Below are 23,996 nucleotides of genomic sequence, written 5' to 3' on the forward strand. Positions count from 1 at the left end.
AATCCTTTTTAACTATCTGCTTATACTAGTAATTTGAATTAGGTCAGATCATTTGGTTTTTCTCTTCTTGAGTTTTCATGTAAAATATTTCATATATCTTATATGATGTCCTCAACTAATCCAATTTATTTATATTGAATATTTGCATATAATGTTAAAATGATAAACTCTCTTTCTACTACTATGAATTTTTAACTTTCAATTATATTATGCAAAATAAAATTAAATTGAATCATCTAATTATTTTCTTTAAATATATATGAGGATTTACATTTATGTGATATAGTTCTTATGTATTTATATATCTAAAATCTACATTATTAGATTTATTTTTATAACATTCAAAATTTTAAATTATATACAAATATATCATTAGTATTAGTATATATATATATATATGTGTGTGTGTTTGTGTGATTATTCGGGTTAGGTTAGAGTCAAACTCGAAATTGACTTGGGTTCAAATGGGTTGACCCTATCCCGACCCGATTTTGTAAATGGGTCAAAATGTATGAGCATGACCTGACCCATGTGGGTTACTAGCCGAGTTGACTCGATCCAAACTATAACCCATATTACACATGTGTAGCAAGCGAGGTGTTGGCACAATGCGGGTGCAAGAGTGCGAGCATGGTGAAGGCGAGTACAATACGGACGAGGGTCATAGTGCACAGGGTTTGGCGTAGCGAGTGCGGGAGGCCTTGAGCACTGCGACCTGTGAGCGTTCGTAGCGCAGTACGGGCGAGCTTGGCACGGGGTGCAATGTGAGGCAATAGGACGAGCGCGGTGCAGTGCCTGCAAGTGATCGCATCACGAGCTCATACAAGGCAGATGGGGAGAGCAAGCGTGGCCTACGAGCATTCACTACTGCAGGAGAGAGCTGCGAAATGGCTCGCTGGAGAGCAGGAGTTCCGAATCAACTCAAATCAGACTCAGTTTTAAAATGGATCGGAATCTTGAACTCAAATCTGACCCATATGACAAACAATTAAATAGATATCACAAATTTTTGAGCCGGGTGCGGATAAAATTTTTGATCCGGTCACCCATATTGAATCCTCCTAACTTAGGGTTTCCCGCACGAAACGGGGTTCGATTGTGTCAACTTATCGTTTCCCGCACGGACACGGAGACGGACTTTTGTGCTCCACGCTTTCACTGGAAGAGAGAGAAGGAAGCCATAGCAAAGGGGCGCGAATGGCGACTGAGGGAGGTGGCGACGAGAATCCTCAAACCAAAGGTGAAACCTGAACCTCCCCCCCTTTTCCGGATCAGTTAAGTCTTCAGATGTCTGGTTAGGGCTCTCGCTCATTCATTAGTTTTCTCTTTGATTTTTTTCGATCGGTAACTTATTGAGTTAGATTTCGAGGACGCAATCGACCCGGTGAGTCGAGGATTGGATTGCTGGTTTCTGTGCAGGAGTTTTCTTTTGGGGATTTGGACATCGATGCGATCAAGAAATGACGAGGAGGGACTTGTGGGCTATATAAGCTAATCGTTGTTATTTAGCTTCAACTGAATTTGAGAATGAGAAGAATTGCAAAACTTAGGGGCTGTTTGGTAGCAGCTTGTAAACTGGATTTAGGATTGGAAATCTTGCCCAACGGTGAAATTGCATCAAATAAATCCTATGGGATCGTAAATCACCTTTTTACTTCATTTTATCGTAAATCCGGGATTTATTAAATCGTGCCGTATGGCATCTCCAACCGAACGCTAAACGAGTGTATGGAGTCTTCCGTCGCTCCAACCGAACGTCGCACTGTTCACCCACACCATTTTTTTTGCTCTCCAAAAAACTCGCGAAAGAGAGGGCGATTTACCTTCTCAAAAACACCTAAAATGGCGTTGCCATTTTGGAGTTTTGCGTTACTTTGCCCTGAAAAATGAAGTTTTCGGTTGGAGACTCTCCCGCATCATTGTCAACGAGCAGCTTCGATTCCCCTATGTATAAAACTTGGCGAGACCTTGTTTCCTCTTCTGTGTGCATTGTCCCCGCCTGGCTACCCTTCTTCCTCCAAGCAGAGTCGTCGAAGCAGATATATATACAATGCTCAGCAGTTTCTGTCATTTCTCCCTTCTTCTTTTTGGTAGAAAACCCTAGACTCCTCGGCAAAGCCAAGCCTTCATCGAATACCACTGGAGGTCCCTGAAACATCTGTGATTTGTCAAAGGCTTCATCAAAATGGGGTATAAGCGTGTGTAGACAGCTAGTAGAATGAGAAACGGGGATTATGAAAACCAAAGCATACCTAAATGATCTCCACCCACATCTCATCAGTTATGATTGAAATATGAAGTTCATCCTACCCCTAACTGTTTCAATTTGAAAGTTGATATAATATCCTAAAATTTGGTATCATTTTTTTTTCAAATCTTGTTACAACAATCTATTTTGTGTAATTGTGTCTAGACAAGTAGACATCGATTCAAGACATTCACAATGTTGCACCATAATTCCTTCAATATACCATTCAATGTATTTCCATAGAGGCAATTCTTAATTAGAAGTTAGCATTGAAAATTGTTATGATCCTCAGGCCATTTAGGAGTTCTGGTAGTGCTCTTTGGCTGACCAATGTGGATTGAGACATATTCAGCAACACGTGAGTGCACGCTAGAACTTTCGCGTTTCAAAGCCTTCCCCTTAAGAAATTACTTCATATCCGTTCCAAAACACTTTTAAGAATTAGGATGTTGTGCCAGTGCTATCCTAGAATTTTTTTTTTAAATAATATAGCTGTTATACCAGATATATTTATTACATTTCCTATGGTGACCTTTGTATCAACAACTATGTAGTTAGTTGATGCTCAATGGCTCATGATCACTCAAAAAGTCTAAAACCTCAAATGTATTGTCATAATAATAGTTTCTCGTTTCAGTTGTTATTTGTTTCTGATTGACATTGCTATTAAGTTTTTATCTTTCTAATTATCTTTCTAAGAAATTCATTTCAAAGATTTGATCTTTGAAATTGCAAAAAAAAAAATTAGTGTTGCTCACTTCTATTTCGTGTTGTTTATTTTACATTTAGCTGTGGATAAGATCCTTATTTCACGAGACTAACATTATATAAACTTTTTTTGCTTCAAGGGCCTGAATTATCACAACCAGCTAGTGGAATTGCACGGAGTGAGCCCACAGATGGATCGCAACAGAGATCACCATTCATAACATCTGAGCCATTACGAGAAGATCAAGTGCAAAATGCTGTCAAGTTTCTATCACACCCAAAAGTAAGGGGTTCACCAGTCATTTATAGGCGCTCTTTTCTTGAGAGGAAAGGCCTGACTAAGGAGGAAATAGATGAAGCATTTCTCCGTGTACCTGTATGCCTTTTGTCACTTATGAGTATATTTGCTTCTTGTTATTCGAGGTTTGATTAAATATTTGTTACTATTTTGCTTGAGAAATCTTTATGAACTGCAGGATCCATCTCCTAATGCCACAACTGCTGAAACTGTTTCAACAAGGCAGGGTAATACATGCTTTTTTGATTTACTAGTAATGGTTCTTAAACAATTAATCTTTCAAATTTGAGCTCCCAACGAACTACCCTTTTGGGTTTGAAGAGGTAGGTTCTCTGAAAATTTAAATGTTAATTCCGTGAGAATTTATATGAATTGGGCAACTCGCTAGCCGATAAAGCTAGATGCCATAAACTTACTTGGATACTTGAACAACCTTTATTGTCCCAAGTTTCATACTTCTATAATGGTATTGCAATGTATTAAAATAAAAAATTTCTTGATATTTAACTCGTTTTGTGGTTCTTTGCATGTGACAGCTAATCAAGTGAGTCCATCCACCAGCCTGCAGCCCCAAGCTTCCGTTCAAACCGCACCGCCAGTAGCTTCTCAAGTTGGTGCAGTTTCTTTGACTCCTATGTCCCAAAAACCTAGATTCAATTGGTCTCATGCTTTAATTGCTATTGGAGTGCTATCTGCTTCTGGAGCTGGATCTGCTGTAATTTTTAAGGTTGTTATCATTTTGTCTTTATGATATTTCATTTACCCATTACGTTTATATTGCAATGCTAAATGATTTTTTACTTGGACCTTTTTTGCATGCTTTTGCATTCATCTTTCTGTGTATGGTGGACCTTTGGGATTATATATCACTTTTGTTAGCATTTTTTATAATTCGATCCTTTTCATGCACTCAGAGAGTGGTTCTTCCTCGTTTAAAAGCTTGGATAAGAAGGGTAGCAATGGAGGATAAGGAAGAAAGGGCAACTAAAAGCCTGGCTGAAGAAACAGCTGAGGCTGCTAAAGCAGCTGCCTCAGCTGCTGCCATTGTTGCTACAGCTAGTCAAGAATTATTAAATTCAAAAAATGAAGGTAACGCCACATAACAACTGAAGAGTTATCTTTTTTGTTTCCTTTCAGTTGTATATTACCTTTTATGTACTTGAATGTGTATTCTAACTTGCTAACCTCGTATGGCTGATGACCATGCGGAATTTGTATTGTAATACAACTCCTTTGCTTCTTTATTAGATCGGAAGTATTTTGAGGCATTCATGGGAATGATAGACGTGCAAGTTAAAGAAATGAAATCCATGAGTGAAGCTATTCATAAATTGGAAAAAGCCAGGGAGCAAGAGAAGCTGATAGATGAGTATGTCCAGTATGCCACATCAAATGGTAATTTACTTTTATGATCATTCTTCGAAACTTTTTGCTTGATGGTCTCAAGCTTTCCATATGAAAATTAAGCTTTGGAGGAATACTGTTTCTTTGTAAGGCAATTGCCTGTAGGAATTAAAAATCACAACTGGTTGGTTGGAAAAATATAATCCTCCAACATTTTATGGTATGGAAACAGTAAAATTTTGAGATCATTTGATGTCTGTAATAACCATTTGAAATTGGAAAATGGTGCCTTTTTAATCTTATTTTTTCTTCTACTTAGAAGCTACATTGTTTTTGCAAATGGACATTTTGTGTGTAATTTTACAGATTTAATGGAAAATGCTAATGATGAGGTCTATGAAAACATGATGTGATGGACATTTTACGTAGTTATCTGAGTAGATCTATTTTATGTTACCAATCCACTTCTCATGATTATCATAGTACAAAGGCAATAGCAGGAACCCCTATACTTCTGTTGGTGACTACTAGAGACAATGCACATGGTGCTGTAGCAGTCTTTTGGCAGTCCTCTTAATTTAATATGTTTTGAGTTTCAATTCTAGATTTAGGTTTCTACGGATGTTATTATTATATTTATTTACTTTTATATCTATTTACTTTTATATCATATGATCAAGATAGTCTGAGGTTTATTAGGATTGAGTCCTAGATTTTATACATACTTCAGGATTGGCCTTTAACCTATTAAAATGAACTGAAAGAATTGGAAGTTATTAGAGTTGCAAATATTGTCTAAAGCCCTAGTCAATCTAAAGTTCTAGCCAATGTAAACCTTTCTTTTTGCCTTTAAAGTTATTTCAAGTATTTTAGGCACCTTTAAAAAGTTAGCTGGCAATTACAGAGGGCTAGATTCATATCATTTAGGGAGTATGATTAAGAAACATTGATTGCTTCCTACATATCTTGAATAGAACAAGGTGGTAGTATACCAGCAGATGTATCCTATCGAAATGTCGTTTGCAACTCATCTTTGGAAGGAAAAGACTGAGGGCACCAATATGGCTAATCATGTTTCGGAGTTGTATGGATGTGACCACTGAAGTATAGTGCACTGGGCTTAGTAATTCTTGGTAAGATTGGCTCAGAGGCACAGAGTGTGGCCAACATTGTTTGAGGCATTTATCTGATCAACTCAATTGTTGCAGGTGAGTCTAGGTTCAACCTAACAAAAAACATAGTAGGTATACATGGAGAGCCGTATGTCAAAGGACCCCTCTCAAGGTAAGATTCAGAGTTCATTCTAGATGAAAAAGGATGAAGGGTATCAGTATGGTTATTGATCATGGTTCTTAGGCGCAACAACGGTATCTTTGAAGATACAACACATTGGGTTGTGTCAACACATACCAAGATCAGTTCATTTGCACAAAGCGTGGCCAATTCAACAATCCAAGAGTATATACAAGCTCATTTGAATGGTGAGTATCTTAAAGCATTCAGGTGTATATGAGTTGAATGTACAAGACACCTTTGTTGTGAAACTTGATCCATGGCACATGCTTGAGTCGATTTTCGTATTCATAGGGTGGCCCTTGTTGTTGAGGTCATACAAAATATTGTGATACCCCAACTGAACTAGGTCAAAAAAAAAAAAAAAAAAAAAAAAAAAGCAAATAAAAAAAAAAAAAAAAAAAAAGAATGCACATGAAGAAAGAAAATAAGTATATATTTGACAATATCAAGGATTAGTTAGAAAAATAATCTATCTCATAGCCATCCAGATGTTGCATTTGCAGTGAATCTCACTAGTCAATTCATGCACAAACCTAATTATTTTCACATTCAAGCTACTTATAGAATCTCAGATATCTTAAATCAAGTTTTGCTATAGGAATCCTCTATGAAAAGCGTGATAATTTACAAGTTGCAGGATATATTGATGTAGACTATGCTGGATCATCAGTTGATAGAAGATTCACAGCTAGATGCTGTATATTTTGGTAGTAAATTTCATAACATGGAGAAACAAGAAACAACCTTTTGTTTCTAGATCTAGCATTAAATCTGAATTTATAGCTATTGCCCAAGGATTCTATGAGCTTCTGTGGATCAAAATCATTTTAAAGGTTTAAAAATAAGATGGGCTAGAAAGATATACTGCAACAATGAATATACTGTCAACATTGCTCATAATCCAATAAAACATGATTGAACCAAGCATGTGGTAGTGGATGGACATTTCATAAAAGACAAATTGAAAAGTAGGTTGATCGATACTCTATATATGCGATCACAAAATCAACTTGCAGACTTCTCACCAAAGGACTCTACAACCCCATGCTAACAAATATTTTACGCAAACTTAGAATTAATTTGAGGGGGGGTGTTGAAGGCTCGTGGGACCTATAAATTAACTAATATTAGTAGGGACCCTTGAGCACACAGATTACGAGTTTTAAATGTTGGATTGATTCTTTGATGACCCTTAGATTGCAATCCTTGTAGCTCCTCTTTTTATTCTAGCTACCAGTCCCTTTTGGAAAAAAATTTCCTCTTTTTGTGAATAGCTTTGATTGATTTTTATCAAAAACCTTCGGCAAAAAGCTTAAAATATTTTCAAAATTTGTACCGAATCAAGTAATAAAATTCATACTAATTTTTTTTGTCTACTTTTCTATAGCATTCAATTAAAGTAAAAAACATGCTGATCTCATACACATAGAACAACATTAATTTCCATTTTCCTCCTCCCTCCTACACAAAGACCACCACCACCACATCAAATATAAAAAGATTCATGCACATTTTTGTATTATCTCAAGTTTCTTTTTATATGGTTGTCTTACTAGAGGAGCAGAATTGCATACTTTCTAATGCTCTTTCAGGTGGAGTAGCTGGCTAGCTGGTTGTTAATAATATGTTGGCCATCCTCATGCAACTGTGCATTTATATCAAATGCTACCATTTCTTAATAAAGTTAGAGTTTGCCTTTCTGACTTCTGAACTATATTTGCACAATATTCAGGTACTAGCAACAACTCATGGAAACCTTCACAGGCCAACCATACACTACTAAATGTAAGCATGAAATTTTATTGCTGCATGCAATTTAGGCATCTCTTTTCTTTCATCATCTTTGTAGATCGTTAGCAGTCTTACTCTCCCTTTAAAATCATTTGCAGCAAGTTAGAGTCAATGGCACGTCAACTACCAGTTATGGAGCAGGTTAGTATTGTTTTTTTTCTTTGCACTTTCACCGTTATCATAGCTAACCTTTTTTTGCCAATCAGTCACTTTAAAGTTTCTTGACAGAAGGACAGTCACTAGCCCCTGCCCCTGCCCCTGCCCCTGCCTCTGTGGAGCCCACAACCGCTTCCCACCCTAAGTCATATATGGAGGTGAGAGCCTAACATAACTTATCTCCAGTATAGCTTATATGTACAATAGACACTTCTTTTTCACTTCTAATTTCTTAACTAAACTTGCCTTTATCTATTTATGATGTATAACGCAAGACAAAGTGATGCACGCATGTCCTGGTCGATTAATTGTTCAATATTGTTATTTTACTAACTTTATTCTTATTTTAAATTATTAATTACACAATTTGGAATTTGACAAGAATAAACTTACCCTAGGTTTCCTTTTAGCAAGAACAAAATATTTCTTGAAGAGAATAAGCAAAAAAAGTTCATTCAAAAGATTTTAAAGAGAAGAATATGTGGAAAAAGCTGAAGTGAAATAAGGAACAATAGCATTGATATGTGGTAGAATTCTAGCAAGACTCATTGGGGTTGAAATGTGCACAAATAAAAATAACATGTTGCATAATAAAATCGTAAAAATTCTTTGCAACCCTCTGTTAGCTAATATTTATTATTCAATTTTATAATATTGCTTCATAACCCATTTGATTTACACGATAGAATTTTCCCCATTCAGCTGATCATATTTGGTCAAAAATTTCATGGATAAGATTATTATTATTTTCTTATTGACATATATATATCTTTTAAAATATGCACAACAATCGTTGTCTCCGATGATCAAAACTTTCAAAATTAGAAGTAAACTTTTTCATTTATTTCCATCTGAAATTTAATTGATATTTAAAACTAAGCCTTCCTCAGTTGCTCCTTTCACTCCACAGATATCGGATAGTTTAGTAATTTACTAATTATTAAATTTTTTAAGTTTTTGGTTTTTCATGATGCCGGATTATAGCCTTTATTCATACTACTTTAAGTTTAATGCCGTGTTGTGAGTTCTATTGGTTACTATGCTATTATACTGTTTTATTGTTTTGATTTTCAAAGATGTAGTAGATACTCTTAGTTCATCCATGTTTTTTCCAGAAGTTGTTACGAGAAGTGTTTTAGATAGAGGCTTATTGGGGTTTCAATTGAAGCTGATGCTTTTTTCTTGTGTTAACTTAATGTTTGATTGTGCTTATGTTATGCCGGGCGTCAAGGCATTAGTAATCTATAAAACAACAACATCAACTCTTTATCCCATTATGTGGGATCGGCTACATGAATCATTTTTTCTTCACTCTCCTTTTAAGAGTCAAATTCTCATTTAACTCTAATAAAAAAGGTCCTTTCTATAAATAGATATTTTGAAGCATATAAATTATGAAACTTTGATTGAATAATTCTGATCTTTGCTCCTTTTGAGTTAATTGAGACATCTTCAGCAAAAAACATGGAAAATTCAATCTTACAGAATCTATTTCAATTTTAGTTGGTCAGTGTTTAGTTTTTTACCATTAGTACCCTTCTCATTGTAAGGTAGTAGAAATAGAAACATTTACTTTGAATTTTATTACTTGCTTTTTGTATAAGAATTGGAGGTATATATATAGGCTCCTCCGATATTGTTACATAAGAAAAAAGATCAATATTAATTACACAAAATAAAATGCGGGTGGGTGGGTGGGTGGAAAGGGAGCCAACAGTTTTATAGAGAAGATCACATGGATTATAATGTAAGGGCTATGAGAGAAAGGGCCATGAGAGAGAAAATTAAATGGCTAAGCTATTCAATTTGTGTGCTTAAGTATCCAACTATCCGTAATATGATTGTCAGCATAGTGAGACCCATGGATTCCAACCCTAGGGTGAAAGTACTTGCTGACGGGTCCTAGATGTGTGAATTGTGATGGAGGCAAATGAGTGGTTCCCATGGAGGTGTGGGACTACACGGTCTTCAACACTCCCCCCTCAAAGTGGATGGTATGGATCTACCATTCCAAATTTGCATACGGTATTTTTAAACATAGGATTGCTGAGTCCTTTGGTGAGTATGTGTTAGACCGGTCCAGCCGGTCCAGGCGGGACCGGTTCATGGAAGAAACCGCAAAACGGCGGAGATTGCTTCCGCCTGGGCGGAAGCCGCGCGTGACGCACGCCTTGCGGGACGGTTTTTGGAAAGTTTTTGAATGGATTTTAGGAGGGAAATTGATTGTAGGGATTGTTTAGGAAATTCCTTTTGAATTGTATGCATTAAATAGTAGATTTTTCTAGGTTTTGAGTATCTTGAATTTGGCTGAAATTTGAGATCTCGTAGATTTAGGTTTTCTTGGGGCTCTTGGCGTTGCCAGAGATTTGGGAGAGAACGATCCTCCTCTCGAATTGAGGATCAATTGTATCTTGCTATTTTATTCTTCTACTAGTAAAATACAAGCTGTTCTTCCAATTTTCTCTCAGCTTTTCCTTGTTTTTCCCACTGTTTTGCTGTTTTTCCTGCTGTGAACAGCAGTTTGCATCGAGATTTGCTGTAGAAGTGATTTGGAAATACTTGAAATCAAGTATTTCCTATTAGTATGCAAACTAGTTAACTCTCTTTTAACACATATGAAGTGCACATCAATATTTTATCAATTTGTAAAGTCTCTTGTTTTTGCTAAGAATTCTTTTTCTGGAACTTGATTTAAGATATTTGAGAACTCTACAAGTAGTTTAAAGGTGAGGCTCATTGAGTTTCTACATAATTTTATTAATGTGACTCACTATGGATACAATGTTTGGATGCGTGTGAGTTAGATAGATTAATTTTCAATTAATCTTTGATATTGTCTTCTGTATGCTTTTGTCCCTTATTCATCTGCACCCAATTTTTGATTTGATTTAGTTAGGGTTTCATAGGATTTGCAACCAGTCATTTATGTTTATTTCAATAGATCCATGATATTTTTTTGTTAAAAAGGATTTTTTTTTCTAATTGAGCAACTTCTATACCCATGAGGCATTTGAGTTTGCCCAACTTATTATCTCAAATTCTTCATCTTTTTCTTTTTTTTGTTAGACTTTTTTTTTATTATCATCATATGTATCAATTATATCATTATCATATGTAATGAGCATTGAAATTTTTTCATAGGTTTAGTGTTTTATGAAGATGTATGATTTCCTTTCCTTTGTTTATATCCATCTATTGACATTACTTTTGTAAATCTGCCAAATCATATTTTTGGGGATTGTTTAAGCTAGTCTTCTTTAATTGGCACACCTTGTTTATTGTGAAAGAGCTATCGAATCGAAGTGGTGGGTCTATATAGACTTCTTTACATCATATTGTTTCATAGACTATCCAAGATTAGCATTTAGAAAAATTAGAGTGCGAATTATATTTATTTTTGTAATATGTGCAAAGCTCTTTTGATAATTGATTCCATATGATTTAGTATATCTTTTAGCAACTAATCTTGCTTTATACTATTTTAGACTCCCATCTACCCGATATCTTACAAAACAATTCACTTACATACCACAATTTTCCTTTTTTTATTAATTCATTGATTTCTTAAGTTTGACTTTTTCTTAGTGCATTTATATTTTCTCTCATGGCATCATTTCTAATCTTATTTTCAAATGTCTCACATAGGGTTTATGGTATTGTAATGAATTTAGAATTGATATTTATAAGAAAAATTTTGAAAGGATGTTTATTGACAGATCGTATATGAAGTATAATAGCGATGGTCATTGTTACCTAATAATGCTTTCGTGCTTTGAGCTTGCTAGAGATTTTAGCTGGGTTCCTTTCCTCTTGTATAGACCTGAAGGGATACAGTGTTTGGATTTGCTGGGATTTGTGTTGTGGAGAAGATTAAAAATAGATGATTCATCAAACTTATCTTCTTGTTAGAAGTTCTTCCCTGGCAGATGAGTTTGAAAAAAAATGTTTCTGATCAAAAGTCATTTAAGGTAAGGAATTTTTTTGGCATGATGATAACACTTGTACCTTTTTTTAAGTGGAATAATATCCATTAAAAATATGTTTTAGAGCTCTAGGATCCAGTTTACCTCTATATTGTTTGTGGATGTGGACACAAGCAGTACATCCAAATACTTTTAGAGGAATTTTGAAGATGGAGTTATTTGTATGGAAAAATTCTACTAGATAATTTAAGCATAGTTTAAAGGACTTTTGAATCTAATCACTCTTGAGGGTATTGTATTGATTAGATAAGTAGTATTTAAGAGAGCTGCTCCCTAGTTTCTTTTTGGTATTTAATTTTGGATAAGAGTCCTTATGAATTTTATAATACGATGATTTTTATGTCACCCTATTTTATTGGAGCATATCCGGGCACGTGGATTGGTGAATGATATTTTCTTTATAAAATATTATAGATAATGTGTGATTAATGTGCGATTAAAGTAATCACCTATGTTGCACTGATACAAATATGACGACACGGATACGACACTATACGGATATGAGACACGTCAATTCTTAAAAATATGGGCTACGGGTACGGTGCGAACATTGCGTTATAATTTATAAATCATACATAAAAATTAAGAAAGCAATCAAAACATAATATTTAAAATTACAAAAAATAAAAAATAAAAAATGAAAGCAACATCATTTGTATCCTTGCAGCTTATAATATCAAAATAAAGTTAGCATTAAATGTCTAATACTCAACAAAAGCATAAACATAAATTATCTAGCACATGAAGTTTCAACTGTTTAATAAAAGGAATGATCTGATTAGCTTTTTCAGTTGTTTGTTTTTGAACTTCTATATCATCTTCAATAAATATCATAGCTTTTAATTTAGGCTCATCAAGTGAAAGATTAGCAATTTCTAATATTCCCATATCATCAAGAGACTCAAATCGATCTCGAAAATTAGAGAACCTCGCTCGCAGCCACATAAGTAAATACGACACGTTTTTTTTTCGATTTTTTTTTTTGTTTTTCAACGGACACGCGTATCGAATACGCATGTCCTTTTGAAATTAAATAGTATTTTAATTGGATACGGAAAAACCGTATCTGACACGCATCAGTGTCGTATCGGAGGCATATCCGTGTATTCATTGTATTAAATACAACATACCTTTATAAATAGGTGTATCAGTCCAACATAGGTAATCACAAATATTATTTGTCGAAAATATCTTGATGTTGATATTGAATTAATTTTTTATCATTGAGGTGATGGTGGGGAGGATAATCTTGACATCAGATCTTTGCTTGATAATATATTCTCATATCATTTGAGAATAATCTTCAATAAAAGTGATAAATTCAGTAGCTCTAGAAATGTTAGTTTTTTGGAGGGTCTTCAAATATCAGAATAAACTATCACAGTAGAATTAGATGATCCAAAATCACTTTAAGAAAAAAATATAATGCGATGATATTTTGTAATTTTAGTAGTCTTTGATGCATCTTGGAAGTAAAAACAACAAAATAGATAGAAGAAAATGCATCAATACAAATATGGGAGCTGATTTTTTTTTATTCTTTCAACCAATAATGAAAGATACAATTAATCTACTATTCGAGAGATATATCGGCTCTCCCACACAAGGTTTTAAAAGGCGAAATCGGGAATCGAGGCATTTTTTCTAAGCGAGGCGATGCGTAAGCCTCGAGGCGGATCGAGGCGTAAGCCTCAAAACGATTAAAATAAATTAATTTAAAATTATAAATAATGACAAAAAATAACAAAATATTATGTCAACTATGAATTTGAAGATTTGTTTTAAGATAATATTACTGGAATACAAGATTTAAAATAAACTCACTTAAAAATAAAACATCCCCTTAAGATCAAGACTCAAAGCAGGCTCATCATCACTTTGATTGTCTTCAGAAGAATTTTCATAATTAATGTCAAAGTCATCATCCAACTCTTCTTCATCTATAATATTTTTTCCTTTATCTCCTATATCAGTTAATATTTCATTAGCTCTAAAATGAAATAATAGTAACATACAAAATAATTCATTATATTTAAGAATACCTTTAAAGTTTTTTGAAGCTCCAATCTCACTTTGTTTATTTCTTTTATATACTTGGATAGTTGCTTCATTGTCTTCTTCATTGACATGATTTTCTCCTTCTGCTTCAACTTCAGATACATCAGTATTCTTAGGAGTAACCTATTCATCATCAGATTATAGCTCATCAACAAGCAAAGGGTCAATTTCATTTTCAATATTTTCTTGATTTTGCAATTTGAGATGTCTATCTTTCAGTTTTTTGTTAAACATAACATAAACTAGTTTGTTCATTCGATCTGCCGCCAATCGATTTCTTCTCTTTGTATGAATTTGATTGAAGATACTCCAATTATGCTCGCATGCAGAAGCCGAACACGTTAGGCTAAGAACTTTAACTGCAAAAACTTTTAATTCATGAACATCATCTCCAAACTGAGCCCACCAAAATTCTACATGAAGACAAACATAGTATTTTATGAATATTGATTAAAGTAGAAGACTTGAATATAAATATTAACATTAAAATTATAAATACTCAAACTATAAACATACCAGGAGATTGTGTTTTGTAGCATGCTTGTGTTGCTCTAAATACAAACATTCCCTTCTTCAAATGAAAATCCTCAAGTTGATTATTCACTTTGAGGTAGTCTTCTTCAGAAATGAGTCTGTCCATACATCCATACAAACCAGTTTTCACCTCTTTGTCAACATGAAAATCCTTATCATAATGAAATTGGGGATTTAAATAGTACGCAGCAGCATGTAAGTGTTAGTGTAATTGTCGATCCCACTTTTCATCTATAATATCACATATTTCTTTGTATGCACTTTCTTGACCTCCCAATTTTTTTGCAATGTCTTCTTTAGCCATATTTATTGCTTCATAAATAAATCCCATAGCCGGGGCCCTCTCACCATCAACCATTCTAAGCACCTTTACTAATGGCCCTGTTGTCTTCAAAGCATAATTTGTACTGCGCCAAAATGAATCATCTTTCATAACAATCTTTTTAACTTATTTTCCTTCTTGTTTTTTTGCCCATGAACTTTTATCCCACTCTTCAGAAGCAAACATTGTTTCCAAAGGTTGTCTTAACTCCTTGAATATCTGTAATGTTAAATATGCAGTAACAAATCTTGTTACAGCATGTCTAATAATTTCCTTGTCAGTGAATTTTCTCATCAAGCTGAGTATACAAGAATGATTGTATATAACCTTATTAACGAATTTGGCCTTCAATATAGTTGATTTATGTTGAGGCAACTATCCCAACATCTCAAGCATCAAGTCAATACAATGTGCAGCACAAGGAGTTTAGTAAAGGTGAGGCATCTTCTCCATTAACATTCTTCCTGCAGCTTTGTATGCACTTGTATTATCAGTAACAACCTGTACTACTAAGGCATCTCTCACTTCCTCCACAACTTCATCCAACATTTCAAACAATAATTGTGCATCCTTTACAAAGCTTGAATCATCTACTAACTTGAGAAAAACTGTTTCATATGGATTGTTGACCAAGAAATTAATAATACTTCTATGTCGAATATCTGACCAACCATCTGACATTATTGTCACTCTTATCTCAATCCAAGTCTTCTTAACACATCCACCATTTTTGAAGTTGTCTTAACCTCCTCATTCAGCATCCAAGTCCTTCAATCTCTTGATGCCACCAGTTATGCGTTTCTCACAGAAATTACATTTCATGTAAACATATCCCTTCTTTGCACCTTCGCCTGACACTTCAACTTGAGTTCCATATTTCCTTGCAGAATCTTTTCTTCTTGTGCCACTAGTCGCGACTCAATGCGGACACCTCGTCCGCTTTTTTAATGGTTGCTCCCACAAACCCTAGCCACCGCTAGGAAACTCACATCAACAACAACATCAAGCCTTTATCCCATTACGTGGGGTCGGTTGCATGAATTTTTTTTCTCCATTGTGTCATATTAAAAGTCAAATTATCGTTTAAATCTAATAAAGAAAGGCCATTCCTAATATTTTCTTACCAAGTCTTTTTAGGTCTACCTCTACCTTTCTTAACTTAAGTCAAATCTAATTCCTCTACTCTCCTAACCGGGTCATCGAAAGGCCGCCGTTTTATGTGACCAAACCATCTAAGGCGACTCTCTCTAATCTTATCTTCTACTGGAGCTACTCCAACCTTTTCATGTATATGCTAGGAAACTCATACCAACAAAAGGAAAATAATAGCTCCCTGGCTTGGTTGTGGGCCCCCTATCTTATGAATACTTCTCCTCAAAGACACAACTTGCCCTCAAGTTGAAAGGATGCGAACTATCTTTTGATCATATGTTTCAACAACAAAATCTGCTTCATGTTGAGAACCACTTAGCACATGATCAATTTATATATCCTTCATTAATTGTTCGTGCTTCATCTTTCAACAGTTTAACATCTTTGCTAATGCCTTCACTTTTTATCCGATCCAGCCTTTTGCTTCTATTTGTCTTCAATGCTGATGCAATTTTTTTAAAAAAAAAACAACACTAGGATTGCAAACAAAACTTCCTTTTCATAAAACATAGAGAAACAAAACCTTAAAACTCAACTACCTCATAGGCACATTAAACAGGACACTACAATACCTTACAACTTATCAAAGTTTTGAGAAGAAAGCTACAAGTGGAATGTGAACCGTGGAGAGAAGAAGAAGATAGAAGACCGAGACAAAACGAAAGAAGTAAGGTAGAGGAAGATAGCTCGAAAACTATTACAAATCCGCAAGTTATAGTGTAAAAAAATTCTTCATCATTCTCCTCTTTTTCCAGCAGCAAACAATCCTATTTATAGGGGGAAAAAGGTCCAAATGCCCACATAAATGTGCCACTCCAAATAGCTAATAGAAGCCACTTCTCTAGAAGATAAAACATTAGTCTAGAAAACAGCGAGGGGAAACGAACAGCCGCCAGTAGGAATTCTGCATGGGAAACCAACAATAGAGATTCCAAAACTGCAGGAAGAACAAGAGGGGAAATAGCCAGCAGCAGGAAATCTGCTTGGAAAATCATCAAACAGAGAAATTGAAATCTGCATGGGAATCATAAAGCAGCCAGCCAACATGGGCCAAGCCTATTAAGGAAAAAAAACATCCCAAGATTAAATTCCCAATTAGCCATCAAAGAGCAAGGAAACAAATTCAACATAAAGCAAAAATAAAAAAGCTATCTTTGACTGCATCAATTATCCCCCGGTGGAAAAATCTCATCCCCTGATGGAAGCATCCCATAGAGTCTTTTAATCTAATTTTTTACATTCATAATGGTCTACTCCTTAAAAAAACTAGTAAAAGATATTAACCGTTATGAAAAGAAGGAAGAATGTAGATAAGAAAAGAGAACTTTAAAAAAAAAAAATAAATAAATGTGGAAACCCTATCCTTACTCAGTTATCGTGTTAGAAAGTAAAAATATAAAAAAACTACTTCGAATTTTATTATTATTTTTATGTATAAGTTTTGGAGGTATATTTAGACCATTTCAAAGGTGTTACATATAAAAATATATCAATGTTAATTACACAAAATAAAATAAAATAGAATAACCCTAAAAAGGGGGGCGACCGCAGTTATATTTAGGAGAGGAGCATATGGATTACAATTAAAGGGCTATGAGGGAGAAGATCTAACGTCCAAGTTCCTCAATTCATGTGTTTTAGGATTCTTATTATGATTGGCAGCATAGTGTGACATCCTATGTTGCACGGATACTCCTATTTACGAGGCGTGCTGTATCGGACACGTGTCGGATACGGATACGCCTCCTAATGGTTTCGTGCTTTGAGCTTGCTAGAGATTTTAGCTGGGTTTCTTTCCTCTTGTATAGACCTGAAGGGATACAGTGTTTGGATTTGTTGGGATTTATCTTGTGGAGCAGATAAAAAATAGATGATTCATCAAACTTATCTTCTTGTTAGAAGTTCTCCCCTGGAAGACGAGTTTGAAAAAAAATGTTTCTGATCAAAAGTCATTTTCTTTAAGGTAAGAAATTTTTTTGGCATGATGATAACACTTGTACCTTTTTTTAGTGGAGGAATATCCATTAAAAATATGTTTTAGAGGTCTAGGATCCAGTTTACCTCTATATTTTTTTGTGGATGTGGACACAAGCAGTACATCCAAATACTTTTAGAGGAATTTTGAAGATGGAGCTATTTGTATGGAAAAATTCTACTAGATAATTTAAACATAATTTAAATGACTTTTGAATCTAATCACTCTTGAGGGTATTCTATTGATTAGATAAGTAGTATTTAAGAGAGCTTCTCCCTAGTTTCTTTTTGGTATTTAATTTTGGATAAGAGTCCTTATGAATTTCATAATATGATGATTTTTTATGTCACCCTATTTTATTGGAGCATATTCGGGCACGTGGATTGGTGAATGATTTTTTCTTTATGAAATAATATAGATAATGTGTGATTAAAGTAATCACCTATGTTAGACACAGATACGACACGATATAGATACGAGACACGTCAATTCTTAAAAATACTAGATACGGGTATGGCGCGAATACTGCATTATGATTTATAAATCATACGTAAAAATTAAGAAAGCAATCAAAACATAATATTTGAAATTACAAAAAAAAAAAAAAAATGAAAGCAACATCAATTGTAGCCTTGCAGCTTATAATATCAAAATAAAAGTTAGTATTAAATGTCTAATACAACAACAAAAGCATAAACATAAATTGTCTAGTACATGAAGTTTCAACTATTTAATAAAAGGAATGATCTGATTAGCTTTTTCAGTGGTTTGTTTTTGAACTTATATATCATCTTCAATAAATATCATATCTTCTAATTCAGGCTCATTAAGTGAAAGATTAGCAATTTCTAATATTCCCATATCATCAAGAGACTCAAATCCAACTCGAATATTAGAGAACCTCGCTCGCAGCCACGGAAGTAAATACGGCGTCTTTTTTTGTTTTTCAACAGACACGCGTATCGAAATACGCATCCTTTTGAAATTAAATAGTATTTTAATTGGATACGGAAAAACTATATATGACACGTATCGGTGTATCAGATACAACACACCTTCATAAATAGGTGTATCGGTGCAACATAGGTAATCACAAATATTATTTGTCGAAAATATCTTGATGTTGATATTAAATTGATTTTTTATCATTGAGGTGATGGTGGGGAAGATAATCTTGACATCAGATTTTTGCTTGATAATATATTCTCATATCATTTGAGAATAATCTTCAATAAAAGTGATAAATTCAGTAGCTCTAGAAATGTTAGTTTTTTGGAGGGTCCTCAAATATCAGAATAAATTATCATAGTAGAATTAGATGATCCAAAATCACTTTTAAGAAAAAATATAATGCGATGATATTTTGTAATTTTAGAAGTCTTTGATGCATTTTGGAAGTAAAAACAACAAAATAGATAGAAGAAAATGCTGGAATACAAATATGGGAGCTGATTTTTTATTATTCTTTCAACCAATAACGAAAGATACAATTAATACTATTCGAGAGATATATCGGCTCTCCCATAAATCCTAGCAACCGCTAGGAAACTCACACCAACAAAAGGAAAATAATAGCTCCCTGGCTTGGTTGTGGGCCCCCTATCTTATGAACTTCTCCTCAAAGACACACCTTGCCCTCAGGTTGAAAGGATGCGAACTGTCTTCTGATCATATGTTTCAACAACAAAATCTGTTTCATGTTGAGAACCACTTAGCACATGATCAATTTATATATCCTTCATTAACTGTTAGTGCTTCACTCTAGAGAATATGTCATCTTTCAACAGTTTAACATCTTTGCTAATGCCTTCACTTTTTATTAGATCCAGCCTTTTGCTTCTATTTGTCTTCCATGCTCATGCAATACAAAAAGAACAACACTAGGATTGCAAACAAAACTTCCTTTCCATAAAACATAGAGAAACAAAGCCTTAAAACTCAACTACTTCAAAGGCACATTAAACGGGACACTACAATACCTTACAACTTATCAAAGTTTTGAGAAGAAAGATACAAGTGGAATGTGAACCGTGGAGAGAAGAAGAAGATAGAAGACCGAAACAAAATTAAAGAAGTAAGGTAGAGGAAGATAGCTCGCAAGCTATTACAAATCCGTAGGTTATAGTGTAAAAAAATTCTTCACCATTCTCCTCTTTTTCCAGCAGCAAACAGACCTATTTATAGGGGGAAAAGGTCCAAATGACCACATAAATGTGCCACCCCAAGTAGCTAATAGAAGCCACTTCTTGAGAAGATAAAACATTAGTCTAGAAAACAGCAAGGAAAAACGAACAACCACCAGTAGGAATTCTGCATGGGAAACCAACAATAGAGATTCCAAAGCTGCATGGGGAGCAAGAGGGGAAATAGCCAGCAGCTGGAAATCTGCTTGGAAAATCAGCAAACAGAGAAATTGAAATCTGCATGGGAATCATAAAGCAGCCAGCCAACATGAGCCAAGCCTATTAAGGAAAAAAAAAACATCCCAAGATTAAATGCCCAATCAGCCATCAAAGAGCAAGGAAACAAATTCAACATAAAGCAAAAATAAAAAAAGCTATCTTTGACTGCATCAATTATCCCCTGGTGGAAGAATCTCATCCCCTGGTGAAGTATCCCATGGAGTCCTTTAATCTAATTTTTGACATTCATAATGGTCGGCTCCTTAAAATAATTAGTAAAAGATATTAACCATTATGAAAAGAAGGAAACCCTATCCTTACTCAGTTATCGTGTTAGTAAGTAAAAATATATTAAAAAAAAACTACTTTGAATTTTATTATTATTTTTATTTATAAGTTTTGGAGGTATATTTAGACCATTCCAAAGGTGTTACATATAAAAATAGATCAATGTTAATTACACAAAATAAAATAAAATAGAATAACCCTAAAAAGGGGGGCGACAACGGTCATACGCAGGAGAGGAGCATATGGATTGCAATTCAAGGGCTATGAGGTAGAAAATCTAATGTCTAAGTTCCTCAATTCATGTGTTTTAGGATTCTTATTATGATTGGCAGCATAGTGTGACATTTATTCCAACCCTAGGGTAGAAATGTTGCTAGCGGGCCATGGACGTTGAAGGAGGCAGAGGAGTGATTCCCATGGAGGTGGGAGCCCACGATCTTTAACTCATATATCTTAATCTCATTTCACTTAACTGTTTTTCTTATACTGAATATTGCACATTAATCTAAATTGGTTCTGAAGTCATACATATACTGTTTATATTGACCAGCTTTATCTTAAGAAATTTCATACTGTCTTTGCAGATCATGGCCATGGTTCAAAGAGGAGAGAAACCTCCAAACATCAAGGTGTGTAATCCTTAATAAACGTTTCACTTAAATTCTTCTTGTAGCTTTAATGCTTCATATAATTGAATTCAAAACCACACATTATTTGTTAATACTTAGGAGATCAATGATACGCCCCCAAATCCTAATCAACCACCATCAAAACCACTTATAGCTCCAAGGACAAAGGTCTGGGTTCGTCAATGGGAATATTTTTTTTTTTTTTCTGATATTCCACTAGCTGATTAGATTAAATTTCAACAGCCATGGGAGATCACACAGCAAATTTCGGTTTCTCAACCACAGGAGAATGGACAATCTCAAGATATTTCATCAGAGCCTTGGTGGAGAAAGAAATCTGTTAAGATCACAGAATTAGAACCTGAAGGTGAGGAGCCATTAAGACAATTGACAACAAATGATCGGCCGGCAAGCCAACGAACATGGGTTCCACCGCAGCCACCATCTGTTGCAATACCGGAATCTGCGGCCGCCATTCGACACCCGAAACCTTCGCCGCCTATTCCAGATCTCAGTTCCGGTGATGAGAAAATGAGTAAAAGCTCCATGAATAGCAATGTTGTTTCTCAACAGAGTGAGATAGAAGAAGTAGAAGAGAAAGATGATGGTGTATGACTTGAAGGCCTTTGGCAAGTTTCAGGTATCTATGTCTGTTAGTTTTTAAGTATTTACTAAGCTCCATTGCTTCTGCATTCGATGTGTATTTGCCTGCAGTTAAGCATGCAGAACAGAGCATTTGAAATCATGAAAATTGAGATGAACACATGAGAAAGGTGATGATTAACCTGTGTAATATATAATTATTTGAATAATCTTGAGATTATCTTATATGCTTTTGTATAACTGCCCCCTATATTTTCTTACATAAAACTTTCAATCACTTGAGAAGCCCCTTAATTGGAAAAATTATTATGTACGGACGGTGTCCGGTTCGGAGACCAATCAAAACGTACCACGTCACCCAGTACACAGCATTACGAATGCCGGTACCGAGCAAAAAAAAGTGACGTGTGACATTCTGATTGGTCTCCTGATGTTGTCTGGGATCCGCACAGAATAATTTTCCCTTAATTGTGATGAGTCACTATTTGGATACTTTGCTTGAAATAATGAGATATAAATGGTAGCTTTAGAAAGTGTCTTGTATTTATTGTCCATTACAGCATCTATCAATCTGCCTGCCAGATTAGCTATTGCTATGATTTGATAATGGCCACTACCAATTTAAAAAAGTTATCCCTTTGTATTTCAGGGAAGAAGTCCACAGCACTTACTTTGTCAGACTTTTGTAAAATTAGTTGGTAGTTATTTAATTAGTATGAAAAAAAATATATTTTAAAACAAAAATATTTTGGGTATTTAAAAATTTTATGGGTTGTAATTTTATAGCTGTTATTATAAATATTTATTTAGGATTTATTAGCAGGAGCAACTTAATTATTCTAGTTGTAAAAAATATTTATTTTTTCGTAGAATTTTTTTCAAAAGCAATGAGAAAGCAGCATTCTGAAAAAGAAAATAGCGAGAAATTTGTTCCAAGTGATTTTTTAGGCTTCGTTTGAGACTTTTTTTTTTTTAATTTTGTATTAGAAAATTATTTTAAGGGTAAGAAAATCATCTCATTATTTAGGATAGTTTTCTTATTATTTTATAAAGCAGTTTTTCTATATAAAATTTTTAATTTGAAAATATTTTACTTGCAAGAATAATTAGTCCGAGCTGACACTGGACGGCGTCTGAAGTTGAATGAGAGCACACCGTCTTAATTTTTTATTATGTATCGGATGATGTGACGTGCTCTCATTCATCTTCGGATGGTTCAGTTCGTATAGAATAATTTCTTTTCAAACGAAGCCTCCGTTGCAAAGTTTTTTTTTTTAAAAAAAAAAGAGCAAAAAATTAGTCAAAACGGTAACAGTTTATTAAGGCATAAAAAAATGCCACATAGCAGAGAGCTATGGCAATTTATACAATTTAAGCTTATTAGAAATTGATGTGGTTTTAAATTATGAAGGGCTGGCGAGTTGGAAACACATCAGGGATTATTTTAATTTATAATTAAAAAATGTCTCGAAATTCAATGATGACTAATTTTTTAATTGCTAAATTTATTTTGACATAAATAATTATATTTAAAATTTATATAATATATTTTAAAATGAATTGACAGAAGATTTTCTTGATTTAATTTATATAATAACATGTCTAAAAATTATTTAGTTTATTTTGAGATTAGTGATGTATATGAAAATTTAATATTAATTTTTTTAAAAGAATTTTAAAATTTAGAAAATATTTTGACAGATTTTTTAGTAAGTAAAAATCAGAATTAATGCGATGTGCGGGGCAGCTCAGTGGTTGAGCGCAGTCGTTGCCTCCCCGCCGGCTTCCGTTCGAATCTGCAAATCATACAAAAAAAAATCAGAATTTATATGTGAGTTAGTCAATCATGATTTTTATAATTAATGATGTCAATTAAAAAATATTGATGAAGTTTTCATTGATATTTTTATTTAGTCGTTTATTAGTAAATTTGGATTTTATCTCAATTTATTTGAAAGAAGAATTAAATTAATTAATCATATTGCTTTATTCTATTTGATTTTTTTTCCAACTTTTATTTAAATTTCATATATTATGCTATACTGTTTTAATTACAAATGTTGATTTTTTTCCTTTGGTTTAATTAAATTTTATTTAGACATTTATTTTTTAGAGAGCTTAAAATTAGGTTAAGATATTTAGTATAATTTATATGATAACATGTTTAAAAATTATTTAATTTATTTTGAGATTAGTGATGTATATGAAA

General features: G+C 33.9%; 1 protein-coding gene across 2 annotated transcripts; it reads left to right on the forward strand.

Annotated features, from left to right (window-relative positions):
- The first annotated feature begins 1,076 nt into the window (after nucleotides 1-1,076).
- On the forward strand, nucleotides 1,077-22,027 carry LOC110096504 (peroxisomal membrane protein PEX14). 2 transcript variants are annotated; one of them, XM_028696548.1, is made up of 12 exons: nucleotides 1,077-1,240; nucleotides 3,097-3,332; nucleotides 3,433-3,481; nucleotides 3,791-3,981; nucleotides 4,169-4,343; nucleotides 4,503-4,649; nucleotides 7,627-7,679; nucleotides 7,784-7,826; nucleotides 7,914-7,999; nucleotides 21,140-21,184; nucleotides 21,284-21,352; nucleotides 21,470-22,027. In XM_028696548.1, exons 1-12 carry the CDS (start codon nucleotides 1,198-1,200, stop codon nucleotides 21,797-21,799), a joined length of 1,467 nt encoding a protein of 488 aa, XP_028552381.1. In that variant the 5' UTR covers nucleotides 1,077-1,197; the 3' UTR covers nucleotides 21,800-22,027. The 2 variants fall into 2 exon arrangements, with proteins under 2 accessions (XP_028552381.1, XP_020678157.1); XM_020822498.2 differs by having other exon boundaries at nucleotides 1,079-1,240; nucleotides 21,428-22,027.
- Nucleotides 22,028-23,996: the final 1,969 nt, after the last annotated feature.

This window comes from Dendrobium catenatum, unplaced genomic scaffold, assembly GCF_001605985.2.
Source record: "Dendrobium catenatum unplaced genomic scaffold, ASM160598v2 fragScaff_scaffold_81, whole genome shotgun sequence".
NCBI lineage: Eukaryota > Viridiplantae > Streptophyta > Magnoliopsida > Asparagales > Orchidaceae > Dendrobium > Dendrobium catenatum.